This window comes from Varroa jacobsoni, unplaced genomic scaffold (genome assembly GCF_002532875.2).
Source record: "Varroa jacobsoni isolate VJ856 unplaced genomic scaffold, vjacob_1.0 scaffold_271, whole genome shotgun sequence".
NCBI classification, from domain to species: Eukaryota; Metazoa; Arthropoda; class Arachnida; order Mesostigmata; family Varroidae; genus Varroa; species Varroa jacobsoni.
Window position 1 is genome coordinate 66,095 of NW_019213173.1, and position 12,872 is coordinate 78,966.

Below are 12,872 nucleotides of genomic sequence, written 5' to 3' on the forward strand. Positions count from 1 at the left end.
AATTCACAATTGTAGCTCATTTACTTATTTATTTTACACGTTTCCATATTTTTAACTCATTAAAAAAAATCATTTTCTATTTTTAGGCGTATTTTCTACGCGATTTCTCACCTGTTGGGTAAATGGATAACACTGCATAAATTTGACAAAGCAAAATCGAAGTAAAAATTAGCATCTACTTTTGCCATTATTATTCTCTGTAGAAGAAACACCGTCGCTGCAGTGGAGATAATCGTGGAGACATATATAGTGAGTGTTGGACTCCCGCCACGTGAAATTTCAAAACGCCATCGAACGAGAATCGCCCATTTCGGCAACTGTATCCCGCAACTGTCTGAAGGGGTGTCTGTCTAGTAAAGCTAGTTGACTGTTCAATTATTGTTGGAGTAAAAGGAAGTATTCGCGTGGTGATTAGTGGAATATAGTCCGACCGTCAAATAAATTGTTAATTGAAACTTTTGAAAACATCGAAATTTCGATAGGTGGGTAAATTGTATATCGGTTGCAAACAGTTCGAAATCTTTGCGAATATCGATACCGGCTTCTTTTAAAATACTAGCTTTATTACTAAAGTATGAAAATCTCCGTCAATAAACAAATTTTGCCTTTATATAGCTGCTGGCGTCGGTGTATTTATATCTTCTGCGTGCCATACGAAGATTTGTTCATATAGAGATATTGGTGAAGTCGATTTTTGGCACCTCTTGAGTGTTGTGCTTGTAATTTATACTTGTATTTACTATAATGTATTACGTCACACTGTTCTCGTTATGATGTTATTGTTTTCGGAGCAAAGTGCAAAAAAGACTGTAGCTCGAATTAACGTGTGAAGCAATACGTTGTCATGTTATCACTCTGTTTACAACCCAGAGAACGAAAGTATTTCACCACTTAATTAGCAATTAATTATAAATAGGTACATTATTCCATGATCTAATTCAATAGTATATAAAAGGCTTGGTCTTACTTAATGAACGCGGGTTCACGCACTTGCCACGCACAATAATCTACCAAAAATCACACGACAAAGCGATACCCAGCTCTGTGTAAGATTATTAATTCTAACAACTGATAAAATGATTACATTTTAGGAATAAATAAATGTGATAAAGAGGTGATCCAAAGCCGTTTGTGCGCATAAATACAACGGCCTGTTTTAGGCTGAAAAAAATGAAAGCATCAGTCGTTTTTAAAACGTTAGTTTGTCACATTAATTGTTTGTTGGCCATATCGCGATTCACCCGCGGTTGATTAATAGGGTATTGTAATTGATATGAAACGAAGATTAACTATTTTCGAGAGAAATGACAAAGTACTCTTCGCTCCGTGCTTACAGATATGCATGGACCCACTTTAGTTTTACTTAGTCTGGTGGCATTTTCGTTAGTAAACGCAAAGAAAGCCGAAGAGCAGCCAGACTGGGCGAAAAAAGACCCTATTCATTACACGGATGTCGACGTCGAACGGCTTCTTGAGCAGTGGGACGAAGATGACGAAGTTGACGAGGACGATATTCCGGAGCACAAACGGCCCCCACCAAAGGTTGATATGAGCAAATTAGACCCTAGTAACCCAGAAAGCTTTCTTAAACTCAGCAAAAAAGGTTGGTCCATTTTGTGAACTTACATTTGTGTTTGTTTGACAAATTTTATAATAAATTTTGTTGTTTGTCAAAGTTTACTCTGAGAAAGATCAGTTCAATTTCATTAACTCGTGTGTTATTTAAGTTTGGCTAAACGTTAGATTATGACAAAGAACGTGGAATCGCTGCAAAATAAAAATTGAACCACTTGTTGAGAGCGTCTCTTCTTCAAAAGAACAGTAATAATAATAGGCACTGGCTAGAAACAAGGAAACATATAGACGCACAGTTTGAATTACCTTAAACTTGTCAAGCCGTCACTTGAGGTGACTTGCTCTTTTTTGGGTCGTGATAATTTTTGCCATACAATTAAACATAGTGGTAGCTGAAACTCGTAATGCTAGAGCATCGCACTACAGGGACGGCGATTCCTCTATAGAGGATCATGTTGGCAAAACTAGGTTTAAACGTGAATGATCTTGACTTTCGAAGAGGATCAAGGAAGTAATAATACAGTAAGTGAATGTCTCTAATGTCGAATTGTTAAACAGGTCAGACGCTGATGACATTTTGTACTACCTCGGAGCCAACATCCCATGATAAGACAGAGCAACTCTCATCATTGTGGCAGACAGCTTTACACAACAATCATATACAGGTTGAACGATACATGATTGCTGATAACAGGTTCATCTTTATGTTCAAGGACGGCTCACAGGCCTGGGAGGCCAAGGACTTTCTTGTCGATCAGGAAGGTTTCGAACAGATCACTATTGAAAATAAACCTTACTATGGAAAGTATGCTAAAAACAGACCTAAAGATGAACTCTAAGATGATTACGATAAATCGATAGATATCTACCTGATATTTATATATTCAACTGTTGAAAGTGATGTAATGTTTTTCTACTCCGTACACCTACTTCCAATGCCAAATTCGTAGGCAGATGATGCTTAGCAAAAATTTAATTTAATTGACCGCGAGGCCATGATCTGTAAATATTGATTAGCAATACTTAACGCTAATAATAGAATTTCTTATAGCGATGCGGAGCATTTAAATAGGGTAAATAACAAATGCTTGTAGAAACGCTATTGCAATTATTATTGTACAATAAAAACACAGATGAAGTGAAAAGAGCGATAGTTGGGCCTGAAGTCTTAAACTGTGCTTATGTGCGATCTTCAGCTTCGAAATTCGATCGTCAGTGTGAATTGAGATATTAGAAGCCAACTGTGGAAACGTTCAGCGAGACACTCAGGCTAGCCTATAGAGGATGTCGTGACGTGAATAAAAAAGTTGTTGGATCCCAACGAATTAGTGTTTGTGTTTCATTGTCTGATATCGTACTACACATGCCTGACCGAAGCTTTTGTTTTTTGTACTTCAACATCTTTGTTTGCAAGCTATGGTCGATTTTTTGCACTACGTCTTCTTCGATTGTACTAAACATTCTGCGCTAGTCTATGGCGCTAGTCTAAGTTGGAAAATGGAATATTCTTTTTTAGGTTCCTTAGCTTTATTCGTTACTAAGCGATTGGAGTGAATGGAAGACTTACCATTATCCCTGTAGCGCGATATGCCACACGGTAGGAAATTGTTCTAACTAGAATTAATTCACAGACCACGTAAGTTAACTATCGAATTATGTTATGTGCGTGACGCTACGATACGTAGCGTAACATCGATAGCAGTGTTGGATCTCGATATATAGGGTACGCTAACAATCATTAGCCATTGTAAATAATGCTTTGCTTTATCCACACAAATTATTTCGCATGTTCTGCGCGTGACAGGTCTTTGATACTATTCAGTGACGTCCTATACGAATGCAAATACTGAGAACCTCACTTTGACTTTCGATTCCCTATATACTGCTATTATAATTGTTTGACGAATGCACCAATATTTCATATTGATGCGGGTGATTCTTCCCGCATTTGCAATAGCTCGAATTTCTTTTTTGACGGTTAGTGACGTAGCAAACTGTAGACGTGCAAATAGGGGTGCACAAATAACGAATGGCAAAGAACACTTTGAAGAAAGCTTTGATCTGGTCAAGTCTCTATAGAAGCCAGTGACGAAGTGGCAAGGCTCTAGGGGGTGAATAAGAAGCACATGAACCAAGGCGTCATCGAAAAAGCAGTCCCGGCGACGTATCGTATCCAGAGAGATACACTCATTCCGCAATTCATGTTATGTCATGACATGATGCAATTAGATGCCAGTGTTTAGAAGCTTGCATCTGATCGCATCGCCGACAACGAAATCAGATGATACAATAAAACTATTATGTGCTTCTTTAATGATTTTGTCATAAATAATGACAGTAAAGTTACGTTATAACACTTTCTTTTTTCTTTCCTCTGTCTATGGTATCCACCGTATGTGCCGCCTGTATAATGTATTTTGCGTGTCATCTTAGTAGCTAGTGCTTGTTGTCGTGGTCGAACTCACGATCAATATCTGTGAATGACACAGAGGCTGAGCTAGTCAGCAACTGGTAACAGCAAAATGCGTCCAGACTGTTATGCTTGGCAAGTGAAAGCGGAAACAGTCGAGTAATAACAAAAAAGATCCAACGAAAATATACACAAATCTGTGTTTATTTTGCATATGCTGATAATGAGATCTAGATCCTGTTCGATTTCCACCGTTTCGTGTGTCCGGCATCTCGGTGAAATTATTGTAGCTAAAGACTTTTTATTTGGGTGGATGATAACACACGATCGGAATACTACGACTGTCAATTGAACATAAACCTTGAATTTTATCTGTTGTTTGGATTCACCCAACTCGGTCAAAGCTGTTTCATCGGCCGACATAATATGTTTCTATAAATGTATTTGTTGTTTATAAGTGATTCACCATTGATGGCTGGCAGAGAATTGAATTAGTAGTATTTCAGGTTACTGAAAAAGAGCCATCACCCCCCGCTGTGATCATCAATGATACTGCTTTTCGTTGGCGTTATTATTTTGTTGATGTAGCGCTAGTTGGAAACGTGCATGGTTGCTGGCGGCTGAGTAGGTCAATTGTCTTAACTCCTGCCTTTGCCGCTCCTGTGGCCATGACATCACAGAGCGGTGATTCTGTTGGTCCTTAATGGGCACCGGGTGCTAGCGCACAGTAAGATTATATAAGCATATAAGATTCATTGACGTACGCGTTAGAGAAAAGTGTTTGCATTACTATTTGTATTACGTCCATTCTGTGTAAAATGTAAGTGGTTATTTACAACTTTAGTTGATATTTGTACTTGAACTTTGTTAGAATTTATGTTCTAATAAGTACATTTAATCAAATCGGAATTACGTGGGAAATTTAAGTTTCTCGTCGTACTGCTTTCATCGCATTTAAATAAAAAGTTTCCTTGTAAGTTTTGCGTTTCGTGGTGTCAAGACAGCAATTAAATAGATTTCAAATTTTTCGTTGAAACCTGGTCCAAATGTATGCAACTACGTAGGTCTGCGTTTCATGGAAATTCGTTTTAAGTATAATTACTGCTGATATTTTATTCTAGCGGTGTCAGTTTTAATTTTTATCGTTATTATTATCTAATGCTTCTTCTTCTTCTCAATAAAGGTTTATTGTGATCTAGAAAATGATGTCGCGTTGTTATTATCGACGGTCTGCTTGGGAAGACACTAGTTTCAAGCTGTGGATAATACCTATAGGTCGAATTGAAATAAAGCAGAAAGATATCTTGAAGACTACTCTTGGAAAAAGCAATTCTTAAGAGAAAGTTGGATCGGCAATACACTATAGCTTTCTTAAGAAGATCTGTTAATCTATCGCGAATGCCAATGTTCAAAGAGAATTCGCCAAGTATTTGTTTAAGCTGTCACTCAATGAACCAAAATTGTAATTGGTATCAATCAAGCTAACGCTATGTAGATATAAATGCTTATGTATAATATTAGACATTTTTTTAAAAAAGACAAGCTATCTCGAACGAAATGAGCCTAGTGGGAGCACAATCAATTTAAATATGGGTTCAGCATAAACATAGATTACATCAGCTTTAGATATGCTTACTAGCTCTGTGGTAGTTTAATGGGTATACTCATCCGGGGGACTGTTCGTTTAGGAAGTTTACTCATATATAGCATGCGATTTCCATGAGAAGGAACGCCGCACTCTGTCGTGAACGCACCTGGTCGAGGATCTTATCCCGATGCTGTGTCTCAGCCCTGGGCAACACCGTTCAGTATTCGACTGGCTCGAATTGCGGGAAATCACATATTGCTCATGGAAGAACGCGCTTTGCCAAGCCTTGATTGAGTAGTGAAGTGGACTTGAAGTAAAGCAGATTGAATCATGCAGCTTGACGGCAATTACGCTTGATTAAGTAAGGGCTTCTGGAAAAGAATGCCACTTGGGCGACGGGAAAACTGTGTTAGAGCATCAAAACTGTTGTACCGACTATAACGGCTAGACGATGAATATGATTATAAGGGATCGCGTTTAGTAACGTACGATTTATTACATGTACATATAAACAGATAAGACTCGATGCATTTCAGGTGTAACGTCCATTGATGAATATGTACTGGAGATTTTTATCATGCATAAGTGGTACTCATTTTATGCATATATGTTAGAATTACAAGTGGGCCTAGTGTATAATTTCTAGCTCAATACCCCAGCTGTGAGGCCTTCTACGTAAACGATAAATTCATTAGAGCCACGAATAATCCACTCCTAATCGAAATTTCAGCACTAAACCCGTCTTTCAATGGACACCCATTAATTTGCAGTAACGCAGTCTTATTTGAATAAAAGTAAAAATTGATTCTTTGGTGGTCTGTAAAAATTGTAAATCCATTGTTCTTTTCAGCAGATTCGTTTGCTAGGCTATAGCGATCACGGCATTATTGTTCACTCTATTGACAGATGGATTTCTAAATTGACATTCGAAAATCATCAGCATCGCGGCTCAGCTATGTGCGCACCTCATGGGAAGAGGCATTATATCTACTACACGCTGGGCAAACATCGACCCTCTCCCCCTCCCCGCCCCCCCTTCCACAAATAATATTTTAACTTACTCAATACGTCAGTATGCGTGGCAAGGACACGTACTATTTTAGTCGCGAGGGATGCAAAGCTATTGATGGCAATTGTGATAGTTGACTATTCGCAGCAGCAGCAACAATAACAACAACATCAACAACAATTTTTACTTATGTTGGATTCTGTTCGTAATTGGTTCTTTGTGACCGTAGTGATGGCTACTTGTAGGGGTCTGGGGGTGAGATTTGTCACCTGTCTATTTTCCCGTCTAATCAATGCTCAGTCGTCATTCCGCGGTGTCTGTTAATCTGTCGGCCTATTTTGTCTATCGAAGCTATAGGACCTTCTTTGATTCTTCTTCTTACCGTTACCACCGATGGATCGACTAACGATCGACGGAGTTGCGACGAGCTAGCCGCCGTCACCACTATTGGTGCTGGTGATTATCAGCAATGTTCAGCATTAACGTCTCAGATTAACGTTGTTGAGATGGCAACGAGCATTTCCAGTCCAGTACCGTTTGCGTCGCAGCAGCAGCGTAATTCGGGTCCGCCGTGGCAGTATGGCAATAGTTGTTCTTCATTTGAGGCCCGTTACGTAAAATAATGTCAGCTGATCAGTTGGTTGCCCACCGTCATCAGAGCCATCGCTGCTGCTACAGCTCCCGTCTTCTATTTCTTTTGTCCTTGTTCGTGTCAAATGTTTTCGTTCTTCATATTTTCTTGTGCTTTCACGGTGGAAGCCTCTTCAAAAGTTCTTTGTTGGAAACTCTTCTAGTTCAGTTCTGTAAATCACATTGAACAGAGAGACAATGTCAGTTGTTGGGGACGTACATCGACAAGGCTATTGATCTATGTGTACACGGTTTCTCAGGCATATTAGCAGAGTGGAAACTACTACAGTTGTAATACAATGGAACTACCTATTATGGCGTGACCGCAGAGAATGTAGTTGGAGCCGGTTATCGCTGAGGCTTGAGGTCAAGATGCTCGTTTGCTGACTGGATGCTGAGTATGGTATTCTAATGACTGAGTAATGTCCCTCGACTGGCCGGGGCGAATAGGGCCGCCAGGTATAGCTGTACGGAAAGTCCGAAGGAGATTGTAATCGCTAATTTTTTTTAGAAGCAGCGGCGGCGACGGCGGCTCGTCAATTTGGTGGTAAGCTAACAGCCGCAACGCAATATCCTTTTATTGGCTGTACTTTGCATATAGCATTTTTAGGATAAAATATGTCTGTGTACAGCATCGCGTTTAACTCCTTATAACTTAAGCCAGCATGAGATAATAAAGTGCTATATATAAACCACTTGCAGCACATCTCTTCTATACTTGTGCTTTGTACCATCGACGTACAGGCGAATTCTCAGTGTTCTGTGACAAGCCAGTTTCTGTTGTTAGACTTGCTATTACTCTTATTAGATACGATCATAAGTAGTGTTTACTGTTCGCTATTATAAGTCCCCAGAAATGGACGTTATGCATTTCTCCTGGGCTTGTGGGATAATTGTGTGTCCCTAGTCACACTGTAACGTTCCACTGGACGGCCTGGTCATGCATCAAGGCTACATAGTATCAGATACTTGATGCGTAATATAATCAACGCATATATAACTCACAATCGTATAAGAAATTTCAAATTGTCGACTGTTCTGTTTGTTTCAATGGTGCGTGATCGTGGGACGTCTTCATCTTAAATTCTTACGTTCATTCTTACGATGTACTTATGTATGTTTGATGGTGAATGCTAACGAGTTGATTAAAAGAGCTTGGGTTATCATGCGAGGGTTCGGGAGCTTAGTAAATATTCGGCAATTTTGTTTTAGGTTGTTACTTTCTTTCCCTCTCCAGTTCATGCTCATTTATATTTACCTAGGTACACATATAGATCTGTAGAGTTGATGTTACTTGTTGAACTAATGAATTGATACATTGACACACAGTTTGAAATTTCTAGTATTTAAGTGAGTTGCTAGAACGTTACAGTAGGTATCTATATTTGAAGTTGGCTTAGCTATTCAAGCTCTAAAATAGAAATTGACCGTAAATTTAAACCTGATCAAGTGCATTGATATTTAAAATCAATTCACTTATTCTAAATACATCGACACTAACTAAAAAATATTTTAGGCATAATACATTAGAACTCTATAGAGGACGTTTCTTTTCTTTCGTACTACTTACGTATAAATAGATGTAGGACTAAATAGTTCGGTAAATAAATGTAGCTTCAAAAGCTGCCTTCGTTTAGTTGCCCTGACGGATGCTCTTCCAGGACAGTTTTACCTGTTTCAGGTCATGATGGATATCTTGTCACAGACCCTGGAAGTCGGCAACCTGAAAGACTGAGACGATGCCATTTTGCAAGGCATATTGTTCCTTACATCATAGGTTTCCAAATCCAATATTGCCCTACGCAACTAAAGATAGTGGATGGTTTTGTACATATTGCTGAATAAATTGGCTCCACTTTGCGCACTTTACATCAACCATCACCATAAACATAACGCAGAAATCTCATACGAACAGTTTAGACGGAGACCTTTGCACTGATGTTATGCGGTAATACGATATTGATTATGCATGTTGCCTAAAAGATAGCCAAACGAATCAATCGCTCACGATATCTGCTATATATATTTATACAAACGAGTTGAAAAAGCAATTTCAACATCGTGTGTAATTTGGATAATTTTCGCACTGAAAAGCTGTCAAGATTTTGACAAAAAGTGGTTATCTGTGGGAGCAATATTTGGCAAATAAGGTGAATGATGGCCTTCAAAGGTGATTCGTGCATTTTTGTTATAGTCACTACATTGCCTTTAAGGAAACGGTTCAGTTGCACCTATATAATGACGTGACCATCTGGAATTATCATAGAGGAACAATTTTTCATCATAAGTCACAATTTGTTGACACGGAACAAAGGGAGGTAAGCGTCTTCGTCTTTCTTTATGATTTTTCACTTAAATTTAGCAGAAGCCATTTGTGCAATTCGTTTAGCTTTTTTCGTTTAACAATTTGCTCGAGGTATAAAAGTGTGATATTTGTATAATACACACTTGAGACCTAAATGCTGACACCCATGTATGTTGGGTTTCATATATAGAGGAATACAATTACGTCTTGATTACAAAATAAACGTGTATACAGAATAACGTATTTCATCAAATCAAATCAAACCAATCAATACTACCACTACTACCACTACTAGTACTACTACTACTACTAATAGTACTACTACTACTAGTACTACTACTACTAGTACTACTACTAGTACTACTACTACTACTAGTACTACTACTACTACTACTACTGCTACTACTACTACTACTATTAGTACTGCTACTAGTACTACTACTACTACTGCTGCTACTAGAACTACTACTACTACAACTACTACTACTACTATTGCTACTACGCGCTTCGATTCTATTTTCATCGTTACATAGTATTGGAATTGTCATAGAGTCGATAACGATACGATGGTAATGTTACGTAAGAAATACCCAAGATGTCAGACATGTAACACGTCAGTGACAAATCATAGTTGCTTGGCAATGATAACTCTCAAAAATTTTCTTTATAAATTGCAGTCTTAATGGCTTTTTTAGGTCTACTCAGGCTTTTGGTAACGTTTTTGTTCGGACTACGCGTTTATATGCAACACAACGGAACAATTCATTCAAATGTGAAAGTGACGAAGGAACGAAAAGAGTCACTAGAGAGAAAAGAGATAATAAAAATACAATCGTCGAATTAGCTATTTAAGCTTTCAGATTATTTCAATGCATGAACATGTTATGGTGTCCACAACGCACCACGAAGAGGTAAATTATTTCATTTGTCACTTCATTGACTCATATCATCCGCCTACCTCCATTTTCGCTGTTGGATAAGTAATCTCATTCTCAGATGTTTAATCTAAAGTGCTTTGATGTTTCAAATCAATAATCTTGTACGATGAAAATTGTTTATTACCTACTGCAATAGAAGCTTCAGTAAGTGCATCCACATGAAAATATGATGATCTCTTCAACTTGCTTCATTTTAGAAAAAGTAGATTAGTACTCTCTTGGCATCACCTGTGCCAGTATATAAAGGTTAAGCAGTGAGATGTAGAACTATGAACAAGGTTAGCAAAATAGCTTTGTTTTATCAGACTTGGTCACCGCAATCCGGGAAACTTCAGTAACGAATCTTTGAGTTTACTAAAATCGTTACTAAGTCGTATGTAGATAAGTAATTATGCATTAAAGACTACAAAGTACGTAAAATAGACAACTACAGTAAGGAAACAACATTGGCGTAATCAGTTAGTTTTACGTATAGATATACTAACGATCGAATCTGTTGTTCGATGGAGTTTATTTATGACATTCAAAACGATTGAAAGAAGCTCCAGGAAATCAATTTAGCGTTAATCGTTATTAAAAAGGATACATATTTGCCGGTGTTACAGACTCAGTATCATAGCGATTAACCTCAAAGATCAGCTAGGTTCTACGTTGACTTCCCCGTTACGTCACCACCAGTTCACGTAAACCTGCCCAGATCTAATTTATCGATGTGTTTGTACGTTTCTGCCTAACCTAAAGGCGAAAAGAACTCCACTTCGTAAATTTTTATTCATTGATCGACTGTTGTACTTGATTAAGAAAACCACTGTCGGGGGATAAACCGATGACGGAAACAATGGAGATTGCCGACCTGAATGGAGTGAACGTTGTTCATCGCCGTTGCCCTCCCTTCCCTTCGAGATGCGTCTGGTCGTTGTAATGCTTCACATACGCACGTGTATTAGGTACGGTTTCCGTGAGGCCGATGGGCCAGCTGACTGATTGACAGACTGGGTAACTGCTAGGTCCAATAAGTGCGAAATGCTATAGTTTAATGAAAAGCGGCTCGAAGAACAGAGTTTCTTCTATCTAACGAAATATAAAATTTTATGCTTAAGATGAACTGGAGCTATTAGGGGCACCACTTTACGTCTAGGCATCTATTGACAGCGACATCTATCGACCGATGTTTCGGGCTGGAGAGTTGCAGTGCGGACCTACATGCCAATTGCCACCACCAGCCGGTTGTACTAGAGCAGCCAGGTTGTATTATCAGAATTATCGATCCCTGGGTCGACGTGACAACACGGAGCACTCGACACCTTGAGCCGCCTTTTTAAGATTTTTTTTTAAATGTGAATTAAACGCGTTATAATGAAATTACAAAAGGTTTTCAATCAGCCGATGAAAGTGTGACCAATATACCGATTTACGGAACATAGTTTCTTGACCCGTTTCTGTATTCGTAGAACTTGAGGGATAGGTTGATTAAAAGATGTTAAGAGTATTGAATAGATAACAGTGAAAAGTAGCAGGTATAATATACTGGACATACGTCAGAAGAAGAAGAATCGCCACCATCTCGCTAGGGTGAGTGTGGTCCAATGAGTCAGCCAAAAGGTCTGTCTCGTTTTGATATAAACTTTCCACCAGTCAAGCCTAATTCTTACCTCCATGAATATCGATCACGCTTGTCATACTTGTTGGTATTCTTTATTTATTTTTGTCTGACATCATGTTTTTTTATTTGTATCAAAGGAGCGCGATGAACTCCCCAATGGGATCATGTTTACCACTCGTGACATTCTACGAGGTTCAAATACGTCTTGATGTAGTACGAAGGCGTCGAGCCATGCGTTCTCCGTGCTCTTCTCGGTAGTGATCCGAAGCCGGAATAAGTCTCTGTTCTGCTTTATGTTCATGTGGGCTCCTTGTCAAATTCAGTAGAGCTGTAAGGGCATGCCCATTTTTCGGAATATATCCGCAAAAAAATATCCGGACGAAAATCGATTGAACCCCTTCGTTGGCAAGTAAGGGCTCACTTTTAAAGGCGCACACGTATAAATCGACAACTTGTCATTTGTCTGGCATCGATCCTAATTATCTTGATCAATCTCTCGATATCCTTATGGCTGTTTTTGGAGCTCCGCTTCGTACGAAATCGTTGATCAAACAAGAACGAGTACAGGAACTTAATTAATGACGAGCGAGTACGACAAGAACGCTTCGACGAGGTCACAGCTGATTTGAAACATGCGTTAGGTCACGACGGGAAACATCGAGTGTCTTCAGAAGGCGGCCAGGAGACTCAAAATTAATATTCGCCGACTTAATGAGGACTTAATAAGAAAGCACCATTTATCGAACATAATAAGCGCACTTATTTTCTCAAGACAGACACTCTTTGTTTCAGCTGGAGGACCTCGTTACGAAGT

The 12,872-nt window shown here is 38.8% G+C and overlaps 1 protein-coding gene and 1 long non-coding RNA gene across 3 annotated transcripts; one reads left to right on the forward strand and one right to left on the reverse strand.

Annotated features, from left to right (window-relative positions):
• Window positions 1-321: 321 nt before the first annotated feature.
• boca (LDLR chaperone boca) lies at window positions 322-2,900 on the forward strand. Its single transcript, XM_022830408.2, has 3 exons — window positions 322-482; window positions 1,337-1,603; window positions 2,134-2,900. The coding sequence occupies exons 2-3, from the start codon at window positions 1,339-1,341 to the stop codon at window positions 2,412-2,414; spliced, it is 546 nt and encodes a 181-aa protein (XP_022686143.1). The 5' UTR covers window positions 322-482; window positions 1,337-1,338; the 3' UTR covers window positions 2,415-2,900.
• A 1,056-nt stretch (window positions 2,901-3,956) lies between these two features.
• On the reverse strand, window positions 3,957-8,093 carry LOC111258860 (uncharacterized). Of its 2 annotated transcripts, XR_002679239.2 has the most exons (4): window positions 7,522-8,093; window positions 6,965-7,383; window positions 5,740-5,944; window positions 3,957-4,702 (listed from the first exon to the last, which is right to left on the reverse strand). It is a non-coding gene; the product is annotated as an uncharacterized LOC111258860 (long non-coding RNA). The 2 variants fall into 2 exon arrangements; XR_002679238.2 differs by lacking the exons at window positions 6,965-7,383; window positions 7,522-8,093 and having other exon boundaries at window positions 5,740-6,956.
• Between the last annotated feature and the right edge of the window lie 4,779 nt (window positions 8,094-12,872).

Excerpts from the sequence above, each read along its gene's own strand:
- boca (XM_022830408.2), top strand. The coding sequence starts at position 1,339 with ATGCATGGACCCACTTTAGTTTTACTTAGTCTGGTGGCATTTTCGTTA. Across the intron at positions 1,604-2,133 it reads TCTTAAACTCAGCAAAAAAG|GTCAGACGCTGATGACATTT; the intron begins GTTGGTCCATTT and ends ATTGTTAAACAG.